We start from the raw sequence: 25,694 nt of genomic DNA, 5'->3' as shown, positions 1-25,694 counted from the left end.
ACTTTCCAACCTCCAGAACCACGAGAAATAACTGTTTGTTGTTTCTGCCACCCAGTCTATGGTATCTGGTATAGCAGCCTGGACTAAGACACACACTCCATCCCCCTCAACACACACACACACTTCCTTAAGAAATTACAAATGTCAAAAAATACTTACTGATTTCTTCAAATGTTTTAAAAGTGAGATTCATGTGGCACAAATGTATTAATAATAATATACTAAGCATACTAATGGTCCTCTGTGGGCATTTAAAAAGACTGAAAAAATAAAACTCCCATCCCATTTCACTTATGACTCCTTCAACACATATATTCATAAAAATCTGTACCAAAAATAAGTATATAGAGTGATAGAGAGAGGAAAATATAGAGAGAGAGAGGAAAAAAATTATCCAGAAGACGCCAAAGTGTCAACGTATTTGAGCTCCTCTTATCTCTTGGACTTCTCTGCTGTTCTATGTTTGACAGGGACATCTTCGGGTGTCTATAAACTGTAATTAGATGGCCTCATGGTTCAGTACTCCATGGTCCTCAAGGCCAGCATGGGTGGCTATAGACTAGGTAAGTTGGTGGCCACTGAATATAAGTATGCTCATATGTGCAAAAGCACAGTGACTGGGAAGTCCTAAGAGGCTTTCCACAATTCAGGCATTCCCTTCGCCCACGTGTCATAAAAGAAGGGTTGGACTTTCCCTTCAATCCCTCTTCTGCAACTCCCTCCAGAGTCATTTCAGGTTCTCAGTCCCGAAAGGGAGCCTCCAAGCTAGTCCATCCAAAGTGTTTCACAGAGACATTTTTTAATGAGTAGAATAATACCTGATCTAGTAGAAGTCTCAGTAACTTTAAAAATGCAGTATTTTAAATTAAAGTACTAACCTACTGTAATGATTCTAAGTTACTGTCAGTCTATAACTTCGTGAGATTGCAAAGCCTAAAAACAAAAAAATGAGTAATTCTAAACTATGCTAATACTGAGAATATTCTCCCTAGCTATCTGAACATCCAGATAAGGGAATATGATAATACCTAATAATTGGTTTCTTGGTTACTATTTTCCATTGTTCTTTCTAAACAAAAATAAAATCTATTTATTACTATTACCCTAAACAGTTACCAAAACATATACCCAAATACTGTTATATTTTAGATGTCAGAAGAATTTAAATGTTGTAGGGTAAAATATTTAGGGTAGAGATGAGAGTTACTTAAAACATTCACCTAAAGATACACACTTAGTTTCTAAAATAATATGCTAATCCTTAGATTCATGTATGGTGGTATTTTGCTCAATTATTTGATAGTCAATATGCAGAAATACTAATATACAAAAAACATTCCATCTTTATGATAAAAATTATTTTATATAATTTAAATATGCTTTACAGCCTTTTAGCATAAGTGATACATTTTTTTCCTTACAACAGCACTTCAACTTTATTTTGGAATAAAATAACTTCTGAGAGAAGAAAATCTACAAATATTCTCTTACTATCAGTTTGAAGTTAAACCAAGGACTATACAAAAACAACTATTTTTTTTTAACTAAATGAGAAGTTATTTACCTATTTCTATCACCTGATGTTAGCACAGCAGAATTTTTGCAAAGCTTTAATATGATTCAGAAACAGATTAATAGCAAAAAAAAAAATTAAAATCTTTGATTCTGAGAAGGTAAGTTTTTAGGTGCTGCAAATTTCTCACAATGATCTACATATTAGGCTGCACTGAAATACTTACGTGTGTTAAGTTACATTGAGATATTTAGGTGCTCATGTTACTACTGAGGAATAACTGTTCACATTTATTTATATTACATTGACAAAACAGCAGTCCTATAATTCAAGAAGACACTAAATTTCAAAAGTTTGGATAAATATAAAAATGCATTTTGAGCTCTGCTGGTTTAAGCATTTGATATCTTAGATGTATACCTTCCTTTTAGGATAACAAATACCAGGCCATGGACTAATTTGACTCTGGTTACATAATACTTGTAATACTCAAATGGGTTTGCAAATATAAACAACTCTGCTCTAGCATAGTTCTGAGGGGAGGATTATCCTTCCATATATATAACACACACAGACAAGTGCAACTGGGTAGTAGGAGGCAACTATTTTTATTATGGAAAGATGGTGAAAGAAATGAATCCTTTTATAAAATGAACAGACCATTTTTATTAAATAATTCCCCTACAAACTTTGCAGCTTAGGCCCAGTGTCACAGAAATTTTGGAATGGTATTTAAATAGTCCTGCTTTCGCATCTCTTTCTGTTTAATATCTAGACTTTAAAAGCCACCCAACTTAGTAATCTTTAAGGCAACTATAAGGAATCAAGCCTCAACTCAGATGCAGCTTTCTGATGCAGACTATCTGCTGTCTGGGCTTCCCTGCTAGCTCAGTGGTAAAGAACCTGCCTGTAAGTCAGGAGCCACAGAAGATGCTGGTTCGATCCCTGGAGGAGGGCCTGGCAATCCACTCCAGTATTCTTGCCTGGAGAATCCCATGGACAGAGGAACATGGTGGGCTACAGTCCACAGGGTCGCAAAGAGTCAGATAACGACTGAAGTGAGTAAGCACACACATACGCATCTATTGTCTACCATTTCACTGGTCAGTCTGTCCATAAAAGAAAATTTAAGCTAACTCAAATATAGGGGAAAAAACTCAAAAATAGGGAAAATAAGAGAAACTAGAACATGTCAAATATGCTTCCTAAGAAATTATGTCTCACTGTTTAAGTTAAATATGAGAATTTCCACCTCAGTAAATCTCTCATACAAAAATAAACACTTAAAATAAATCTGTCATTATTTATATACATTACTTAGCATATAAAAAGCAATATAGAAGTAGAAATTTGATATTTCTTAAATCATTATTTGCCAGAGTATCTATAAAGAAAATCATTACCCCAAATCAGAAATGCTATGATTTAAAAATTTTGTTATTAATACATAGGTTTTCTCAATACCTCACCAAAATCACCACCAACCCTTTCCCACAAAAAAATATACATATTCAGGTCTGTAAGTTAGAGGCTGAAAAACACTAACATCAAGGAGTTCATTTTAATTATGAATTGATGTTGCATTTCCACAAACACTGGTGATAGCTGAATGAAATACCAATATCCAAGAGCAGTATGTAAACCTATAGTGAACCTAGCAAAATGCACCTCTCAAGTAGAAATATTTCTTTTTACAAATGTTCTAAGGAACAATGCTTAAAATCATATAAGGTTTGAAATATAATTTTAACAAAGTTTACATTAAAAAAGGAAACACCAAAGTTGGTAATAATGAAAGTCTTTTGGCTTTCTTACAAATGCAATCTCTATAGTTTCCCAACCTTCAGAGTATGAACTATTTTTCCAGGAAAAATAAAACGTAAACTGTGTTTCTTATACAGCGTTATGTGTCAGAGTCACTTCTAGACCCTGGTCCGCTGGCATCTGGTCCGTCACTTTCTTTGTCCCAGTCTTTCATGGATGCTCCCATCATGAAATCATCACGCAAGATTGTCCATCCTGGGCCCTCTTCTGATTTCGCTTCCGTCTGAGGGAAAGTACATGATCAAAATATTCAGAAGTCAATTTCACCATAAGGAAATTTTAAAATTCTAGGCTACAAAACAAACCTGTCGACACTGTTTTATAATAGGAGTGAAACCAAGACAAATGATAGATTAACTGTATACATTATGATCATATACACACAAATATGTAGTACCGTGTTAGAAAATGTGAGCCTCCTACAAGAACCACAGAGGCAGAATTATATTTTTATCTGCAGCGTGTGTGTGTGTGTGTGTGTGTGTGTATGTGGCGCGGGGGTTGTTTGTGGTGATAATCTAGGTTTGGGATCAATTTTATAAATCTTCTGACAATCAAAACAGACTTACAAAATATTATTTAACATTCAGTGACAACCTATTAGAAAACATTTGGTAAATTATTTTAACACAGAGAGAAATTTTTAACAAAGCATTTTAATCCAAAGTTAATTAAAAGAGTGAAAAATGAAACTAACCTGATACTGTGCTAGGTGTTTATAGATGCTATTACATTTAAAATTTGATAAAAATCTGAACCAAAGGTTATGTAAGTTACGATCTCACTGCCTCCCCAAATCATGGACTCAAAAGACTAGTCACATGCTAAAACCATAAATAACCGAACCAGGCAATAAACATAATGGTCAATCCATTTTGTTTATTCATAGGATTTATGTAAAACTATGCAAGAGAGTCTAAGAATTACAGCCTTTTATTTCACGGTACAACAGTACCACCTTGTGGCATTAATTAAGTAGTGCAGGATGCCGAACTAGTCCCTTTTCTTTATTCCAAAAATAGTCACTGAGAACTGCCTATCAAACACTGTCCCGAGTGTCAGAAAGAGAGATGAACAAAACAAAGTCCCTGTCTTCATGGAGCTAACAGTCTGTGCTTTTCCACTTACTCCATGCACAGAAATACACAATGCGGGGAAAATATCTAAATATACACGAACCCATTTGGTTAGAGAAAACAGTTACTTTATGGGAGCCTATTAACCTATAAAAAGCAATTATTAGGAGAAAAGATGTTAAAAACACTTACCAGGTTAAGAGATTACTGATCTAATTCTGCTGAAGCCATTTTTTTTTTAATTTCAAAAAATATAGCCCTGAAACAGTAATGCTTTTTTTTTTTTTTTTTAAGGATGCTATCACAGACAGGAAAAAATATCTTTTTGGATTACTCATCAAAGCTTTTTCCTAAACACCCAAAGACTGGAGAGCATATAAAGGTGAACAAAGATTTCAGAACTGACTTAGTAAATCAAACAGTACACTTTGTACTATAATTTAACCAGCATGAAGAAACAAGAGACATCTGTGTTGGTTAAAAACCCAACCACAGAATAGTTCCAAAGCTTTCTGTGCCGCCACTGACAGAGGGCGACAGAGCAGAAAGGCAGTTTATAACGCTGCTCCTGGAGGACGCCAACACACCCCCATTCCTCATCTCTACAGGACCAAACCCACATTCCTAAATGACTTCTGCTTCTGTTAAATTAAGTTACCTAACTGAATAAAGGCCATTTTCCCTGAGTCAGCTAAAGTTTTCTCTGCCAATCTCACCTTACTTAAATAAGCGAGAGCTGTTCCCAAGGAACAGAGATCCACTTTGAACCATTAACTGTAACACCTCTGCCAAGTTAATTACTCAAGGTTTTCGATTAAATTCTAAAAAGTATATGTTTCCTGGTATTTGTTGTTAGTCACCAGTGAAGTAAAAGTCACTCAGTCATATCTGACCCTTTGCGACCCCACAGACTATATACAGTCCACGGAATTCTCCAGCCCGTTGGACACTTTGCGACCCCATGGAGTGCAACCCGCCAGGCTCCTCTGTCCATGGGATTTCTCAGAGGCAAGAATACTGGAGTGGGTTGCCATTTCCTTCTCAAGGGATCTTCCTGGCCCAGGGGTCAAACCCACGTCTCCTGCACTGGCAGCTAGATTTTCTACCACTGTGCCACCTGGGAAGCTCATTCCATGAGGACAAGATCCAAAGACAAAACAGCAACATGATTTTAGAAGGTGGAAGCAGATGGACCATGTCTTGGCAAAGCCAAGGAAGGTGAATCCTACAACTCCAACTGTCAGTCTGACAACTAACCCAGTTCACCCTGCAGACTCTTCAGGGGAAAAAACCAAAACCCAGGAATGGGCAGTTCTGCTACTTTTGGAAACAGAGGAATCAAGATAAAGAGAAGTAGGTGAAAGTGTTTCCCCTGGATTCCCCTCCCCACTCGCCTGGCAGGAGACTAGAGGTTTAACCTCCGGAGGGGTAATGGGCTAGCGCAGATGAAAGCACTGGTGCAGTACCAAAACCAGGGGATTAAGTTACAAACAAGCACATACACTTCACCTCCAATGAGTCCCAGCCGCCTTCTCATGGTGGACTCCCAAAATGCTGGCAGCCAGAGCTCCTCCAGGGAGGAGATCAGGAATACTCCATAGAAAATCTAACCAGTAACTACTAAATAACACACTAAGGGAAGGCTACATTAAAGCTCACGTGTCATGTGGACAAACTCCACATATTCAGAGCGTCCAATCAACTTTTCTAGGATTATTTGTTCTAATCATGAACAAGTAAGATTTATCAAAAAGAAGAGGAAGAATAATATAAACAAACATTTAAAAAGCAACTTCTAAGAAAAAGAAACTATTCAAATTAAAAAAAAAACTTAAGGGAAAATATCATTATTAGCCCTGAAGAGTTAGGAGATTATATCGTATCTACAAAATGAGAACAGTTGCTATTTTAAAAGAAACATTAGCAGAATAACAAAGAGCTTAGAAATAAAAGCAGGATGGCTGAAAAAAAAAAGTATAAAGGTGAGAAGACAAAGCTAAGGAAATCATGCAGAAAATAGAGCAGAAAGAAAAAAGTAACGAAAAACATTAGAAAAGGTAAGATAACTGGAAAAACAGTCTGGGAGACTCCAGCATGGTGACTACAGGCAGGCAGGGAGGAAAGCCTGGAACAGTGACCTCAAGGAAGACAAACCCCCGGGGGGTTGCTGCTGTTGTGCAGTCACTGAGTCGTGTCCGACTCTTTGTGACCCCATGGCCTGAAGCCCACCAGGCTCCCCTGTTCATGGGGTTTCGTATGCTTTACCAAAATAGTGGGAGTATCAACTTACATTCCCATCAGCTATGCAAGAAGGTTCCCCTTTCTCCACACCCTCTCCAGCATTGGACTTTTACCAGCAACACAAGAGGGTTCCCTTTTCCCCACACCCTCTCCAAAATTTACTGTTTGCAGACTTTTCGATGATGGCCATTCTGACTGCTGTGTGGTGGTATCTCATTGTAGTTTTGATTTGCATTTCTCTAATAATGAGTGATGTTAAGCATCTTTTCACGTGTTTGTTAGCTACTTGTATGTCTTCTTTGGAGAAACGTCTGTGTAGGTCTTTTTTCCCCACTTTTTGATGGGGCAGTTTGTTTTTCCAGTATTGAGTTGTATGAGTGGCTTGTATATTTTGTAAATTAATTCTCTGTCAGTTGGTTCCCTTGCTATTATTTTCTCCCATTCTGAGGGTTTCCTTTTCACCTTGTTTGTAATTTCTTTTGCTATGCAAAAGCCTTCAAGTTTAATTACATCCTACTCATTTTTGTTTTTATTTCCATTATTCTAGGAGAAGGGTCACAGAAGATCAAGGGTTCTATGTTTTCCTCGGTTTTATAGTTTCTGGTCTTACCTTTAGGTCTTTAATCCATTTTGAGTTTATCTTTGTGTATGGCATTAGGAAGTGTTTTAATTTCATTCTTTTCAACCGAGCTGTCCAGTTTTCCCAGCACCACTTACACAGGGCACTATGGAAGATGGTGAAAGTCGCTCAGTCATGTCCAACTCTTTGTGACGCCATGTACTATACAGTCCATGGAATTCTCCAAGCCAGAATACTGGAGTGGGTAGCTGTTGCCTTCACTAAGGGATCTTTGCAATGCAGGGATCAAACCCAGGTCTCCAGCATTGCAGGTAGATTCTCGACCAGCTGAGCAGTACATGGGTGCAATCTCAAAAACGACAGAATGATCTCTGTTCGTTTCCAAGGCAAACCATTCAGTATCACAGTAATCCAAGTCTATGCCCCAACCACTACTGAAGAAGCTGAAGTTGAACATATACCCCAACCACCAATGCCAAAGAAGCTGAAGTTGAACAGATCTATGATGACTTACAAGACCTTCTAGAACTAACATCAAAAACAGTCGTCCTTTTCATCATCGGGGACTGGAATGCAAAAGTAGGACGTCAAGAGATACCTGGATTAACAGACAAATTTGGCTTTGGAGTACAGAGTGAAGCAGGGCAAAGGTTAATAGAATTTTGCCAAGAGAGCACACTGGTCATAGCAAACACCCTCTTCCAAAAACACAAGAGATGACTCTACACAGGGACATTACCAGTGGTCAATACTGGAATCAGACTGATTATATTCCTTGCAGCTGAAGATGGAGAAGCTCTATACAGTGAGCAAAAACAAGACCAAGAGCTGATTGTGGCTCAGATCATGAACTCCTTATTGCAAAATTCAGACTTAAATTGAAAAGTAGAGAAAACCACTCGACTGTTCAGGTATGACCTAAATCAAATCCCTTACGATTATACAGTGGAAGTGACAAAAAGATTCAAAGGATTAGATCTGACAGAGTGCCTGAAGAACTATGGGAGGTTCGTGACACTATATAGGAGACAGTGATCAAGACCATCGCCAAGAAAAAGAAATGCAAAAGGGCAAAACGGTTGTCTGAGGAGGTCTTACAAATAGCTGTGAAAAGGAGAGAAGTGAAAGACAAAAGAGAAAAGGAACCAACCATCTCATCCTCTGTCATTCCCTTCTCCTCCTGCCTTCAGTCTTTCCCAGCATCAGGGTCTTTTCAAATGAGTCAGCTCTTTAAGTTTCAGCTTCAACATCAGTCCTTCCAATGAACATTCGGGACTGATTTCCTTTAGGATGGACTGGCTGGATCTCCTTGCATAAGGGACTCTCAAGAGTCTTCTCCAACACCACGCATGAACACAATATACTACTAAATCATCTGTTATAACCTAAAAATTACACAGTAGAATGAGTACTAAAATACACTGAGAACTGAAGCATACTTTAAGTTAATTTCTATGAAAGCCAGAAGTTGGGCAAATTATCTCACACAACAGATATACATAATTGCAACTTATTTGGATCTTTTCCATAAAGATTGCTTACCATTAAGAATAAAACTTCCTTTAAAAAATGCAGCACCCACAAAGAAAAGGTGGATCAGACATTAACATAAGAGAAAAAGAAAGTGTGAGGCAAATTCCAAATGTGTCATTCACTGGTAAAATTTAAGGTCCCTAGATACTGTTGTTCAGTCACTGAGTCGTGTCTGACTCTTTGTGACCCCCATGGACTATAGCCCATCAGGCTCCTCTGTCCATGGGATTTCCCACTGGAGTGGGTTGCTATTTCCTTCTCCAAAGGATCTTCCTGATCCAGGGATCGAACTCTCATCTCCTGCATTGGCAGGCAGATTCTTTACCACTGAGCCACCAGGGAAGTCCAATCCCTAGAGAGATTTCATTAAATTTTGAGACATCATGAGAATTAAAAGTTTTTGTTTTGTTTGTAAAACAGAAGCAATGACAAACTGATGTATTACAATTACAATATAGAGAGTTCTGGATCTGAATTACTGGTTAACTGCTGACTACAACAACACTACAAATGAGAAAGTTTAGACAGAGGTCTAAGATTGGAAAGAAAGAGACAAGGACCCAAACTGTATACATGAGACTCAGATATTTACCTCTGTCAGACGAAGTTGTGTTGACTGATCAAAACGTACCAGCTTATGAAGTCGGTCAGATTCACTGCAAGGCCACAGTGACCCAATGACCTAAAGCAACCTACAAGACAACTCTCTGCGCCTACATCAACTGAAAAATAAAACTGACTTAAACGCAAAAGCTAATGAAAACCACATGACACATGGAAACAAAATAGTCCCCACCCTCACTGGCCTGGCTCTGTACAAATACTTAATCAAGATCATACAGAAGCAGTCTGTGCTGATTTTGAAGATGAAGACAACCCTTCAAAATGTTAATCAGCTTCCATTTCAAGGACCAAACATACACTGGCAGCTACTGAAAAGGAAAACTGAAAACAGAATTTTGGAATTATTCATTAGTCTAATACCAAACAATTAAGAACCTGAACTCATTTCAGTTTTGAAGGGGGAAAAATTAAGCCAAATCCTAAAAAAATAAACATGATGATCATATCTATATTTAGCCATCAGCAACAGCTGATTTCAATGCTTCCCCTAAGAAGACCGCTGTTTTCATTTTAATTTATTTTCATCTAAACTAAAAAAGGTTCACACCACTGGCTAAATTCATCTGAATACCTTTGCTGCTGTAAATTCTTTTATGCGATTTACAACTGTAGTTAGTAAATCTCCTCTACATGAGTGAAAGGCAATCAAAATGGAATCAGTAGTGTGCAAAGAGCGCCCTCTAAAACAGAGCCCAAGAAGCCATTAGAGAAGTATGACTCATGTACACCTCTGCCTGGATGGAATCTGACCTTCTGATCGGAAGAAGCCATTCAGGTCATTTGCCAGAAATTCATGACAGCAGAGTCTTATCTACTTGTTGGACCTCCTACCCTGAAACAACTCATGATTCTTTAAGGACAAATCTCTGACTTGAGTCAGTTGATCACAATTCTCGGTGGGTGACTTTTGTTAAATCCCTGTCTCTTTCTCTTCCAGGATTATCCAAATCTGCCCCCCTCAAATTTTAATTCTTAAGATCCAACAAATAAACTCTTTCCTTATTTGCAGCCTCCTGCGTTGAGAGGTGGTGGTGGTGATGACAGATCCTATCTTAAAGTTCGGCCTATGAAATTAAGAGCATACGAAAAACCCCTTCATATTAAAAAATGTATTCTGGTAGAAATCAACAGAAGTAAAATATAGCCCCAAATCTTTAGAACTTGACTAAGAATATCAATGATTTTCTAACTGTGTAAGACATTGTGACATCCCACTAAAGAACTGAAAATTGAATCATAAGAATTGAGTATTTTCAATCTTGAATATAAGAGAATTTCAATGAAGAACCTACTGATTCAAGAACATACTGATGGAAGATCCCCTGTCTAAGCAAACTTAACTTTTCTTTAATTCTCAAAGAATTCTTAATAAGCAATTCCCAAGTGAAGAGCAACTAAAGAGCCTCTTAATGAAAGTGAAAGAGAGCATGAAAAAGCTGGCTTAAAACTAACATTCAAAAACCAAGAAAATGGCATCTGGTCCCATCACTTCATGGGAAATAGATAGGGAAAAAGTGGAAACAGTGGCAGATTTTATTTTCTTAGGCTCCAAAATCACTGCAGATGGTGACTGCAGCCAGGAAATTAAAAGAAGCTTGCTCCTTGGGAAGAAAAGCTATGACAAACCTAGACAGTGCATTAAAAAGCAGAGACATCACTTTGCCAACAAAATGACATCTAGTGAAAGCTATGTTTTTCCAGTAGTCATGTACGGATGTGAGAGCTGGACCATAAAGAAGGCTGAGCACCATAGAATTGATGTTTTCAAACTGTGGTGCTGGAGAAGACTCTTCAGAGTCTCTTGGACAGTAAGATCAAACCAGTGAATCCTATAGGAAATCAATCCTGAATATTCACTGGAAGCACTGATGCTGAAGCTGAAGCTCCAAGCCTCTGGCCACCTGATGTGAAGAACCAACTCACTGGAAAAGACCCTGATGCTGGGAAAGACTGAGGGCAGGAGAAGGGGGCAACAGGATGAGATGGTTGTATGGCATCACCAACTCAAAGGACATGAGTTTGAGCAAATTCCCAGAGATCGTGAAGGACAGGGAAGCCTGGTGTGCTGCTATCCACAGGTTCGCAGTAGGACACAACTAAGTGACTGAACAGCTGTCTTGATCAATTTCTGCCTTCTCCTTCCTTCACAGGCTTTTTTAGTTCTTTTAACTGTTTTACTATGATGGTATTCTGGGAACAAGCCCACTTGAGTTTCATTTTTGTTAACTTTTTGTTTAGTTTCCAGATTCTCATATAGATTACAAATTCAGATGGATAATTTCTAAGATCCTACCAAACTAGAAAAAAGCATTTAGTAGTATATCCTAGGTAAAAAAAGATCAAGATGCTGAAATCACATCACCTTTAGTTATAGCCTAGGCATACATTAAATGTACAGAGCTCTCTAAGAAAAACAAATTCTGTCTGGCTTTCCAAGAATTCAGGCCTCATACTCCTGGAAAACAAGCTTCGTTGATGCATTTTTTTTTCATCCACATACTGTTTTTTGTTTATTTTTTAATTCCATTTGCTGCCCTTGACTTAACTATGGACTTAATTAACACTTATGTCCTTGCTCAACGAAGTCTCTTTCTGGTTTTCTTCGATTCTAACTTGCATCCATCCAGCTCCACAGAATTAAATTTTAGGAAACATTCCTGCAACTCTGATTTTCTTCATTGTTTATAATCTCTGAAGGACTGCTAATAAGTTAAAGTTGACAAAACTGCCTAAAAGGACAAAAGTAACATCTCAAGGAGTCTTTTGACACAAGTCCTCTATTCATTTTCATACTTAATTAGGAATGTGAGATATTCAGAATACACTCCACCAGTCTCTTAAAGTACATCATTATTTTTTTATCTGCTACATTACACAGTACACATCAATGAGAATTCAGATTTATAACAAATGAGCAGAGCAGTGAATTTATCTAGAAAATAGATACCAATGTTTTAGTATCACAAACTGTTAAGACCTTAAATGACACAAACATAACGTAAGCCTCTCCTCCACAGGAGAACATAGCAAGAAGACACCTCTAATGATAAAGGAACTGTGTCCTCTCCAGACACCAAATCTCCCAGTGCTGATCTTGGACTCCCAGCCCCCAGCACCGTGAGAAATGAATGTCTGTTGTTTTTAAGCCACCTAGTCTGTGATAACCTGGTGTAGCAGTCTGAATGGGCTAAAACGGTATGTGATCTGACAATTCTCTCTTCTGAAATGTGAGGGATGATAATAAATACCCCCTCTCTCACAGATTACACGCACAGCCAGCCATATGTCACTGATTATAAATACATGGCTGCTTTTACCACCAGATAGACTCCTTGTCAGTCTTTTAAATGTAATATGTGATGATTCTCCCTCCATTCTTCTCTTTAACTTGTTGAAGAACAGCAAGCATCAAGGCCCTTGCAGCAACAGAATGCAGAGAATTCTTGCTAGTCCAGCACTGCAGTTAATGAGACAAGGTATCAACAAACAAAAATTCCCCCCCCCAAAGTTTTTTTAAGTTCTTTGTAAGACCATGAAAAGCTATCAAAGGAAATGAAGTTTTTTCTGGTAGATAACATGCGTAGTATCAATCTACTGAAGTCAAGAAAAAATTTAAAAATAAATGTATTGTCTCACTAGAGCTCCCTGTACAAATAGGTGATTCCAAGTCTGAGATACAGGAAGTTCAAGGTTCAGTCTGGGACATCTTGCTGCCCTAACAAGCAAGAAAGCACTCAAAGAAAAATGAGGTCAAGTCAAAAGGCCATGAGGGCTAGTATGCACTGGTTCCCATTACCTCATTTGTGAATTTAAGTGTCAAAAAACACAATGATTGTAAAGGACTGAACAAATAATAACTCCTGTGTCCATGATATTTTAAAAAAAAACAACAACAAAAACAAAGGCAAAACAGGAGGGAAAGAAGGTTCACTTGCCACAACTGGAGATGACTGCTAAACCAACTTCTCACTCCAGAAAGCAATAATTAAAGGGAAAGGAATCTTAGCCCCCACCTTTAGGAACTTATATTCAGTCCTAGAAAAACAAACAAAAAGTAAATGGGAAAGTCATCATTCTGTAAATGACATTAACTGTTTTAGGCAAGAATAATTAATTGATGCTAAAAGGCAAAGATACGCAGGGAAAGGTAAACTAGATACTGGCTTCTTTCAAAGTATACACCCCAGAAATGACTTTGTAACTGTAGCGGGGAGATGTACCCTTAATAGGGGACTGTTTATTGCCACTTTAACCGAATGAGAAACCATCACTAATATGAAATGTGATGCAACATGAAGTACAGAGCATTTAAGTATCACACCTATGAAACAGGCCGAGAGTCTACCCTAAATCCTAAACTTTAGCCCTAACTTTGGGGTTACATAAAAAGGACACAGAGGAACAAGTTAGTAGAAGAAATCATGACAAAATCATCAGACAAATTCAGAATCTGGATTCATTTTCAAGACAACTGCTTTCTCTCTGTATAGGGTCTCCTTAAAGGGTGGGGGACGGGGGGTCACACGTGGGATGGGGAGGACCAGGGACTGGCCAGGAAGAAGAGGGAGGAACCAAGATTAACACAACCAAACGAAGGCATGAACCCTGACTGGATTCTGGGTCTCAAAGTTACAAAAGCATTCTTTGAATTTTGTGGTATGTGAATCATATCTCAATAAAACTCTTTCTTAAAAAAAGAGTCTCTGAGACAGCACAGAGAGTACCTTCAAGTAATCATCCCAACAAACAAAAACCAGAGGGAGCGAGAATAGGCAGACAGCTATATAAAATAAACACATGGACAACTGCTAACAATTTTAGCAACCAGGTGAGAGAAACAGTGGTCTTTCATACTTTTTTCCTGTTTAAAAATCTTCTATAAAATAACTAAAAGAAAAAAAAGGGTTCTAAAATTCTATTAGGCAAACAATTAAATGATACCCAGTAACTTTACAAAATTTCTTATTAAGTGAATAGAAAGTCAATGCCAACAGTAAACTTGTAAAGAATTTTCTCTTCTTTGGCCACATTGCATGGCTAACTAGATTTTGGTTTCCTGACCAGGAACTGAACCCAGGCCCACCGCAGTAAAAGCGCAGAGTCTTAAGCACTGGACAATGAGGGAATTCCCTAAAGAACTTGCCAAATGAGTTTAATGAATTTCATTATTCTGGAGTGTTTCACTATGATAATATTTTATTTTGCTTCCTTCTTAGCAGTTTTGAGGAATAAGATTTTAAAATGAGTCATTCCCAAGTGCTACCATGCAACCAGCGAAGGGGAGCTGAGACTCGGGAGAACTCAGCAAGCTGCCTGGCTCGCCGCTTGGTCCAGTCTGGGCAGGTGGCCCTGTGGCTCGCCAGGCAGCCCCCTTCTTTCCAGCTTATCTAGGTGAGAGAACGGAGACAGTTTTCTGCTCTGCTTCTAAAAAAGTACCTCACTACTCTAAGCACACAGGCACTGACGGCTAAAAGAGGGTTCTGAAGCAACATAGACTGGGTTTTGATCCAGAGTATCTCCATTATTATCAGTGGGATCTGGGGCAGGTCATTTAATCTCACTTTGGGTTTCTCAACTCTAAAATGGAAGTTCTAATATTTCTTAAAGTGATAACTACAGAAAAACACCTTCCACAGTACCTGGTGCAAACAATAAGACGACCCCCTCCCAGCCCCGCTACCACAATTCCTACCTAGAAATGCCTTGAGTCGTCATGTACACAGAACTCCCAACTCAGGACATCTGTGATATTCTAATGATGCTATGTGCTTTGCTCACAATGATGAGAAAGCTCAAATGGTAGGAAAGCACACACTCAGAAATCAAAGTCTCCGCTGTAAAGAAAATCTTTTAAGTAACACATTTCAACCATAGCTTGAAGTGAGGGGTAAGAAAAAGTAGACACATTTCTAGGTCCTCAAATCTAGCTTTATTATTTTGTTAAGAATTATGTATTAGTAAATCAGATACACCTAAAACGAGAGTTGCTGTAGCTTAGTTGTTTAAGTTGACCCCGTGGGCTGCAGCCCACCAGGCTCCTCTGTCCATGGGATTTCCCAGTCAGTACTGGAGTGGGTTGCCATTTCCTTCTCCAGGGGATCCTCCTGACACAGGGAATGAAGCCGTGTCCCCTGCACTGGCAGGTCGGTTCTTTACCACTGAGCCTCCAGGGAAGTGCAAAATGAGAGAGAATTTTCCAAACACAATTTTTATTCAATTACTGGATAATTTTTGGACTACCTTGTAATTCAGCGGAAGTTAACAACAGTTTCCCTTCAAACTAGCTTCCAACTTTAGATTCATCTTTGACTATTTGTTAGGAAAAAAAAATAAGAACTGAATATAAGAAACTCATTCTAATAATGACAAGCAGTTGCAAACATTTATATAGCGCTAACCAGATGCCAAGCATTGTTCTAATTCTAAGCACTTTACAAATACTAATTCACTTGACCCTCTCAGTTATCTCTATGAGGTGACTATAACCCCTAGAATGACTGTCACAAACAGAGGAAAAACCTGAGGTTTGGTGAGGCTAAGCAACCTCTCTTCACTAACTGGTAGACCAAGTATTTGGAACCCAGTTTGTCTGGCTCTGGAGTCTGGCGTCTCTGCCACTATATATAATACACCATCCACCCCATACACATACTCAACTGCCTACAACACAGAAACGATGATTTTTAGTGAGAAACAATAAAATATTCTTTTGATTTTTAAAAATGCACCATAAGTGCAAACACATGCTACAAGACATACTTTATGCGGGACATTTAAATTTAAAAAAGAACCTCAGTCTCACTGATGAAAATTCTATGTAGGCAGCCACTTCAGCAACTTCAAATAGAACATTTCTTCAAAGAGGGCCAGAATATGTATGGCACCATTATTAATTTTTAACAGTAACTAAAGATTTCCACAGCAACTCCATAATTATATTCTTCACTTATACCCGTATTTTCCCCATGTCCATGCTGCACGTTACCACACTGGCAATCCTAAATTCACTGTGATTACAACTGCTGTTCACATCAGAAACCGCCCTACATCAAAATTAAACAGCGTATTTTAAAAGAAGTGAGTACAAAGAGAAACTGGCTTTAAAGTGTTCCCATCAACAGCAGTGTGCACAATCACGTGCATTTTCATTTCAAACTCCGAGTCTCTCTTTTGTCTAAACTCTAATCTATTTAGGCATTTTCAGTAAACAAACATTAAGCTGAATTATTTACAAAGTTAGCATTCCACACATTCCTGTTGGAGCAGCTTTTATGTGAGAGTAAAATACTGTCGCCCTGCAATGTAGGGGCAACTTAAGGACAGCATCTTTCTCTCCATCCCCCACCCCCGCCCTGGCCTGGCGTTCCACACCCCCAACTCCCTTTACAAACTGAGGCCTGAAAATTGCTGGGGACCACTGGAGGACGTGTATGGAGTCCTTCCATTCCCAGGCGTTCTCCTTTGGGAGCAGGAATTCAGAAGGTTTAGGAACCAGCATGAATGCACAATTTTAAAAGTACACAGCAGTTAAGAGTTAATTTGGTCTAAGTTACCAAGATACCAAAGAAGCCAGGTATTGCAAAAGTATTCCCACCACTAAATATCTAGCTGTGAAGAAATTACATGGCTGCCATTTATGAGAAACAGAGTCCCCTAACTTATTTCTGTGTTTGACACATATCTGTGCTTGTGCTCCTAGCACAAAATCAGGAAGAAGTAAATACCTTATCTCTTTTAGTAATTTCTCCCCTTGATTTTGATCGAAATTTGCTGCCCTGCAATCACTAGGGAAGCTGCTTTCTAACAGAAACTAGCTGGCACTTTCCCTTACTACAAGATTATCATTATAGTTTCATTATCACAAAAGCCAAAATGGACATACTGGCAATTTCAAACAGACGAAAACCTTGCAGAAAGTCTGTAACTTAAGAGTGTTAGTAACAGTTAGTCAATGATCTCCTAACAGCAGCCAATATATTCTCCTTAAGAGACTTACAGATTTAAATTGCATCATGCTTGCTTTAGTGCCACCTTTAAGGAAACAGGCACTTAAATGCCAAGAAATCTGACTGAATTTCAGTCAACTTTTCAAGAAAAGAGCAAAAGGAAAAATCACAACTTTAAAGGTATGGAAAAACATGAGCAACTCTAATTACCAAAATCTTGGGTTATTCAACATACTGGGAAAACAGATCACTCTAGACTGGTAAGTGTTCTGAAATGAGGGTGAGAAGGTACTATTTTCTTAAGGAGTAAAACAAATCTTTTTTACACAAAATGTAAGTTTTTGTTGCTTCCTTAAACAGAGTGTCCTAAATACAATTTAATCTTTGTTTTCGCTGAAGGTCAACATCAAGGAAGCAGCCAGTGTGCCCCGCCATGTGTTGGTATGTGGCTGGTACAGGGCTTCATTTATTTGGTCCAACAGAGGGATTTACAGATTCTAGATTAAAGAATTCCCTCCAAATAGGTGACAATTATTTATTGGAACCTAAAAACGTTAACATTTCTAAAATATACTACTGACATTCCCCGACTCTGTAAACTGGCTAATTGTTCTCCGGGTGCCTGGGACCCTACAGAAACGGAAAAACTGGCCCCCCCCCACACACACACATGCACACACACCACACACCACACACACACACATTCCCTACAGAGACAGAAAAACTGGCCCCCCCACACACACACACTCCCTACAGAGACAGAAAAACTGGCCCACACACACACTACACCACACCACACACACACACACACACACACACACACACACACACACACACACACACACACACACACACACACACACACACACACACACACACACACACACACACACACACACACACACACAGCCCAGGCTGCCTGCTTCTTTGTGTCATGTTTCCTGCACTAACCCAGGGCCTCTCCCCACAGCTGATGTTTTCAGTCTGATCATTGCTTCTGTCATTCACGTCATTTCCGATTACAACCTGGAGCAGGCACTGCCTCCGCAAGTCTTGACCTCGCAGACACATTCCACTTTTTATAGGCTCCATTTGGTGAAAGTTCTCACCATTTCTGAATCTCCCAAGCTGTCACCCTCACAGTCCCTCCCCCTCCTTCATCCTTCTAAATCCTGTCAGTCCCAGACTCACTCACCCTCCAAACTGCCTTTCAAGCCTGCCTCCTCTTTTCTATTCACCCCCCGACCCACCCCATCTTACACAACCTTAGTTCTCCCCTCTTCTCTGATTACTGCAAGAGCCTCCCACTTGTTGGCCTTCTGATACAGGTGTTACATCCTTCAGCCTTCCTTTCCTTAAAAATAATAAACTCTGATCACATCACTTACCCGATGAAAAATTACAACTGGCACCCAAATGCCTAAAGGATAAAGGCCAGATTCCTTAACTAAAGGCACAAGACTAAAAAAATCTGGTCCCAACTTCCTCAGAATCCCCTTTTCCAGCTCCCCATTGCAAAGAATCAGACAGGACTGAGCGACTTTCACTTTTAACTGTCAGTAAATACCCTATATCCCAACCTTTATGGAGGAAGAAAAGAGAGAAAAAAAAAAAAGAAAATTATAAAGAATGTGAAAAACTGAAAAATTGCTAGGCTTTTCCACCTTCGAGTAGTACAGTGATTGGCAATTCTTTTTTCCCTAATCAATGAAGTAAAAATGAGATGCATTAGCTCCTTTTCCTTGAATTAATAGTAGTGAAAACATCTACTGATTATGGCTTCATTCTCTGATGCTTACCTCATTTAAGTGTTTTCAAAGACTGCCTCAATATAGGCTGGTTTCAGCAACACTGAACACTTGTTCTTTGTGACTTTCTTTATGAAATGCTTCTGTTTGAAGGTAAACACTTCAACAGAAGTATCACTCACTGCTGCTGCTTCCCCTGTTGTCATCTGAATTCACCATTACACAACAGAAGACACTCTTCCAGTTCCTCAAAGCACCTTCCCTTACCGACAGCTAGGTAGGTCCCGGGGGTGAGCCAGTGCCATCTCTGTGTCCTCTCCATGACACTGAAATCACAGCTAAGGTTCTTAGTCTTCCAAGCACACTCCTCGAGTGACATTTTCTATGAATATTCTCACACCATAACTTTTCCAACATTTAAGACTCTAATTTCATAAGCAAATATCTGTACTGCCTGGAACACATACTAAATCAATTTTCCAAATGTGTTCTCTTCTTGTTTCTATATGAACTATTTGGTGGACTGATTCATTCAAAGAACCAAACCTCCATCTACTGAACTTGATGTTTGACACTTTATCCAAAATTTCTATTTCTTCAGGTAAGAACCACTCCTTTCTTGGCTTTCTCACTTTCACTAATGATGCTCTTTTTCATAGCCCTATCTCACAAAAAATTATTAAAATAAAGAATAAAAATAAAATAAAATAAGTCTGCTGTACTTAAGATTTGCTGTATCATGATATGATAAGGAATAGAGAAAACAAGGGGCATTACTGAGAAGTGAATATTGTGTAATGAATTAGTAATTCTATTTTTCAGACTAGATAACAAAAATTATCAGACTAGTCAAAATTTTTAAAACACATACTCTTTTTCTTTATTTTCTAAGAAATAATGCTAAACACACATGTGCCACAGCATGAATCTAAATATCTAAAGATTTTCAAAAGAATAATCACAAAGATTGTTTCCAAAGAAGAAAAAAAAAAAACTAGAGAATGGAGGTGTATACACCTTCTTTCTGTGGACATCCCTTCTTTATATGGCTAAAATTTTAGGAAGTATTTTTTTTAATTAATTCACTTAAAATGTCCATTATCAAAATTTCAAGGTTTACTATTTGTGAAATACCTTATAATCAACTTAAGACTACCAACAATTCTATTAATATGATAAGATCAACCTTTTTGCTGTCAAAATAAAAAGGAAGTCTTCCAATTAAACATCAGCCATGCATTTTATCTCCAATTTTTATGGAAAACTTAAATTAGAATAAAGGTATCAAGTTATAAACATATAAGAAAACAACACAGAAGAGAAAATAAGAGTAAACACAATAATCCAATTAATTGGGAGGGGGAATGAAAACTAGATAGAGTAGCAGCAACCAATTAACAGAAAAATAAATTAACATTTAAGTGAAAACCAGTGGATTCACGCTCAGAAACTGGAAGAAATGGGCAGAGGTGGGGAGCCAAGCACGTGATAAAACCAGAAGACTGGCTGACAGTCCATGTAAGAGGCAGCTATTAAACTGCTAGGTCCGTTCTCCAGCCTATGGAGGCAGTGACTGACTCTAACATAGACAGGAGTTCATTCCCTGAAGATAATTAAATCAGAGAGGTCGTGCACTCCAGAACACTGGTTAACACAAGCAGCTTATACTGAATAGTCTTCATACTGAATGCTGGAGCCCCAAAGACTATTCCTATATTCTGTTCCAAGAATACTGGCAGCAAGTTCTTAACCCATACATAGGCAGCAGATCGCTAAGAGTCTTCTCTAGAAAAGATAAGTTCCCAGAAGAAAGTCCTACAGAAAACTGACATTTGGACATTCCGCAATGAAAGAACCAACCCTCTTGACTCTTCCACAGCTGAGCTCACCAACCAGTAAACTCTGGGCTCATGCTGGGATGTGCAATCCATCCTCTTTGCTCTTAAATACGAATGGACAGTGAGGCTCACCATGTACTAAGGAAGGCCTCCAACTGCTGAGTGAGGCCAAGACAAACGGCATGAATGAACTCAGAAGAGATTAAAACAAGGCAGAGAAAAAGAAAAACTTAAGATCCCTATAATTAATTCCCCACAGAGAATAGACGGTGCATTTGTGAAATAAACGGGTCCGAAGAACAAAAACAAAACAACAAAAAAAGAGTTCCTCAAAAATAAAAAATATGAAGTCATATATTTTTAAAATTCAACCTAAGGGCTAGAAATCAAAGAACTTCCCCAGAAAGTGTCAGAGAGAGAATTGAAGGGGAAAACATGAGAATAAGAGGATCAATCCAGAAGATCTAACAACCAATTAGCAGAAGCTCCAGAAAGGGAACACAGAAAAAAAGGGACAAAAATAATCAAAGATATTAATTCAAACAAAGCAAACAATGTGTAGAGAAGGGAGGAACAGGAATTTCTCACTGGGTAGACAAAGTCGCCACGGTCCAGCACAAGGAGTGAGCAAGCTGCACAGGGCACTTCGCTGCCACGCTGTGGACCAGCAGAGATAGAGAGATGACCCAAAAGGTTTCAAGGAGTACAGAACCAGAAATCAGAGCAGCGCCAGACCGCTAACCAGCAAAAAAAAAAACCAAGAAAACGAAACAGTAATTTCAAAGTTCTGAGGGAAAATTATTTCTAACACACACATCTATATGGTGTTAGTCTCCCATGGCTGCTATAGGATTACCACCAACTGGGTGGCTTCAAACAACAGCAACATATCCTCGCACAGTTCAGAATCGGGCCAGGCCTCCCTTCCTGGGGACTGCGGGCACTCTTTGGCTCACGGCTATCACGCCAGCCTCTGCCCTGGCTGTCACATGACAGGCCTCCTGAGAAGCCTGCATGCAAGTCAAGAAGCAACAGTTAGAACCAAACATGGAACAACGGACTGGTTCAAAACTGGGAAAGGAGTACAGCAAGGCTGTATATGGTCACCCTGTTTATTTAACTTATATGCAGAGTACATCATGCAGAATGCTGGGCTGAATGAATCACAAGCTGGAATCAAGATTGCTGGGAGAAATATCAACAACCTCAGATATGCAGATGATACCACTTTAATGACAGAAAATAAAGAGGAACTAAATAGCCTCTTGATGAAAGTGAAAGAAGAGAGTGAAAAAGATGGCTTAAAACTCAACATTCAAAAAACGAAGATCGGAGAAGAACAAGATGGTGGAGGAGGAGTAGGTGGTCATGGAGTACATCTCTCCCCACAGAACATCAGAAATACACCTTCAGACACAGAAGTGCAGGCAGAACACCAGCTGACAGTGGACAGGAGTACCTGACCAGCGGAAAAGAATACATAAAACCACCCAAAACTCGGCAGGATGAAGGGACTAGGGGAAAAAACAGGAGTGTTAGGAGGACTCAACCTGCCCTCGGTGGGGAGGAGGAACTGAAGCAGGGGTCTGATCCCCACATCCAGGCAATTGTCTGAGTCAGAGGAGGAACATTTAAGGCTGAGAGTGAAACAGCTGATCTGGGGCAGCCTAAATGGAACGAGAATCAGACAGTCCTTGCCACAGCCATACAGTCCCCGGACAGGGACGCAGGTCTGCTGAAGGTGCAGCAGCTGGGAGCTGGAGTTTAGGGATTGTGGAGCAACCCCAGGCGAGGGCTGCTGTTGACTGCAGAGAGACGGATCTGGGGGATGTGAGGGAGGAGACTGTGGTGGGAAAGGCCTGTGGAGGAAAGCCAGACAGGCAGCCATGGGAGCAAGCAATACTGCTGAGTCACACGAGGGGGTGGAGCCATAACCATAGCCCCTCTCCCCACAGGTGACAATGACCGCATCAGCAGCTGAACAATAGAGGCCAGCCCATCAAATGCCTGAGGCACTGAACTACAGAGCAGGACCACATCCAGAGTGCTCCTTTAAGTGACTGACATGCAGATCTACAGAGTAGGACCCCAGCCAGGAGGGCCCCTCTATGTGCCTGAAGCACTGAACAACAGAGAAGGACCACTAAGTGCCTGAAGGGGTGGAGCTATGGAGAAAGACTGGCCAAAGCGGCCTTCTGATCACCCGCCACAAGAAGCTTGAAAAAAGACTCTGACAGGGCCATAACTCCTGCACCGGAAGCAGTCCATGTGCCTGGACACTTGGCGCCGCCAGGGTCCTCGCAAGCCAAGAAACCACGCCACCTTCACACTCAGCTCTCACTGGGAGAGAGCTGCTACAGGCGAAAAAAGTCTTCGTCTATGCGAGCAGTGTCGCTTTGGTTGTAAACAACTCTGCGACCCTGCAGACCGTGGGCTGCCAGGCTTCTCTGTCAGGGGGGTTCTCCAGGCAAGAATACTGGAGCTTATTGGCCAATACTGGCTGCCATGCTCTTCTGGAGCACTATACTTCCTGCTGCCCCAGCCCCCAACTCCCCTGAGTACCTGGTGCTGCCAGAACCCCTGCGACCCAAGCAGCTGCACCACCTCCACACCTGGCCCTCACAGGGGCAAACTCAAGTCCTCCAGGGCAGTCTCAGGAGCAAACCCCAGTGATGACCCAATGCAGAGGTGGAAATAAAACCACAATTGAAACCCAGGGGCAGTGTGACTAAGGAAGAAGACCCAAGACCTTCCCACCAGCTGTACAAGCTACAGGTTAAATCCACACGATATATCAATTAGGCAGACTCTTCCCTGGTGGCTCAGACGGTGAAGCGTCTGTCTACAATGCGGGAGACCCGGGTTCAGTCCCTGGGTTGGGAAGATCCCCTGGAGAAGGAAATGGCAATCCACTCCGGTACTATTTCCTGGAGAATCCCATGGACAGAGGAGCCTGGTAGGCTGCAGTCCATGGGGTCACAAAGAGTCGGACACGACTGAGCAACTTCACTTTCACTTTGTGTCTAACGAATATTCAAAATGACATTGATAGCGCCCACAAAAGAAAATGCACTAGTTCTGATACCTATGGACTCTGGAGGAAAGAACACACAGCAGGACCATATGAGGATCTGAGCTGCCCCAACAACAGGTCCAGAGATCAGCACAGCATTGGTGGGCCTCCCAGGGAGGTGAGGTGGACTGTGACTCCCAGCGAGGGAAAGGACTCTGACTTTAGTGACTCAAGATGAACATTGTTCTTATGTTTTGATTTATTCTGTATATTCTTTTGGATTTTATCTTTTTTTCCTCCTTTTCCCCACCCCACTCTGTTGTAGTTATTGATTTTACTGGCACTATGAAATCTAATTAAGATTTTGAGCTGTTTTTTTCTCAGTCACATTTTTTATTGTTATATACCTCTGCCTCAGTTCTGTAGAGTTTTTCTTTCTTTTTTCTTTCTTCTTCCTTCGTTTTCTTCTTTTTAAAATTTTAACTTAAACCTGTTATTACTTCTTCCACATCTGTTTCTTTGTTTGCTTTTCCTACTGCTCCTTCCCCCTTGCAATTAATCTTTAATGTACGTAAGTCTCTTTTCTCTGCCTCTATTTAACTCTGCATATCTATTCTTTCTTTTCTCTCTTTCCTTTCCTCTCCACATACCTGTTAGTTTTGTTTGCATTGCTTTATTTCCCAGCAGGCACCCTGCTTTAGTTTCGTCTTCCAGTTTATGCGCTAGTTTTGTTCTTAACTAGTACATATAATCTTTGGTTTCCTTTGTTCATCAGATCAATCTTTTACACTTTATTTTTCGTTCTTTTTTTTTCTTTCTCTTAACCCTATTATGCTCTTTCTGCATTTATTCCTTTGTTTGCCTTTCCTACTGTTCTTTTCCCCCGGCAGTTAATCTTTAATGGATACAAAACTTCTTCATCTACCTCCATTTAACTTTGAATATCTATTCTTTGTTTCAGTTCCTCTCAGCATATCTGTTAGTTTTGTTTTCATTGCTTTATTCCCTACTTGGCACCTTGCTTTAGGTTTTCCAGTTTGTGCTTTAGTTAGTTTTGTTCTTAACTGGTAAATGTAATTTTTTATTTACTTTGTTTGCCAGGTCAATCTGTACTTTATTTTTGTTGGACTGTTCTGACTTTGTTTATGGGTGTATGTATATATATATACACATATGTGTGTATGTGTGTATATTCCATTATTTTAATTATTATTTGCCTGATTTTGTAACTGCCATTTGTCTGGGGTTCATCATGGTTTCTCATTTCTGGGTATTTGTTTTAATCTCACTCAATGCCATAACAAACCACTTGTGGAATCTTCATTCCTGATCAGAGATCAAGCCCTGAGCCTTTGGAGTGGGAGCACTGACTCTAACAACCCTAGACTACCAGAGAACTAAACGTAGGGAGTATTAAATAGTGAGAACTCACACAAAGGAAACCATCTGAATACAAGACCCAGCATCACCCAACCACCAGTAGCACCTTGTGCAGGATGCCTCATCTAAACAAAAAACAAAGCAAAAACACAAACCCAATCATCAGCAGACAGCGTTACCACCTCACTCAGCCCTGCCCTCAGACGAAAAAGAAACAAACAAAAAAGTCAGCGGAAATGTCACCCTGTATGAACCTTACACAAACCACTGGTCCAACCTCAGGAGGGCAGAAACCAAAAGGAACAAAGAATTCAACCCTAAAGCCTGTGAAAAGACCTCAAACATAGTAAGCAAAAAAAAAAAAAAAAAGAAAACAAA

At 39.7% G+C, this 25,694-nt stretch overlaps 1 protein-coding gene across 1 annotated transcript in view; it reads right to left on the bottom strand.

Annotated features, from left to right (window-relative positions):
* Nucleotides 1-1,343: 1,343 nt before the first annotated feature.
* Nucleotides 1,344-25,694, bottom strand: part of RRP15 (ribosomal RNA processing 15 homolog) — a 52,215-nt gene continuing 27,864 nt past the window's right edge. Inside the window, exon 5 of the mRNA XM_012187050.5 lies at nt 1,344-3,560. Within this exon, the coding sequence (XP_012042440.3) occupies nt 3,417-3,560 (144 nt within the window). The 3' untranslated portion in view covers nt 1,344-3,416. The remainder of the gene's footprint in view (nt 3,561-25,694) is intronic.

This window comes from Ovis aries, chromosome 12 (genome assembly GCF_016772045.2).
Source record: "Ovis aries strain OAR_USU_Benz2616 breed Rambouillet chromosome 12, ARS-UI_Ramb_v3.0, whole genome shotgun sequence".
NCBI classification, from domain to species: domain Eukaryota; kingdom Metazoa; phylum Chordata; class Mammalia; order Artiodactyla; family Bovidae; genus Ovis; species Ovis aries.
Note: the sequence above shows the minus strand (reverse complement) of the source record. Positions and strands in the feature narration are given on the sequence as shown.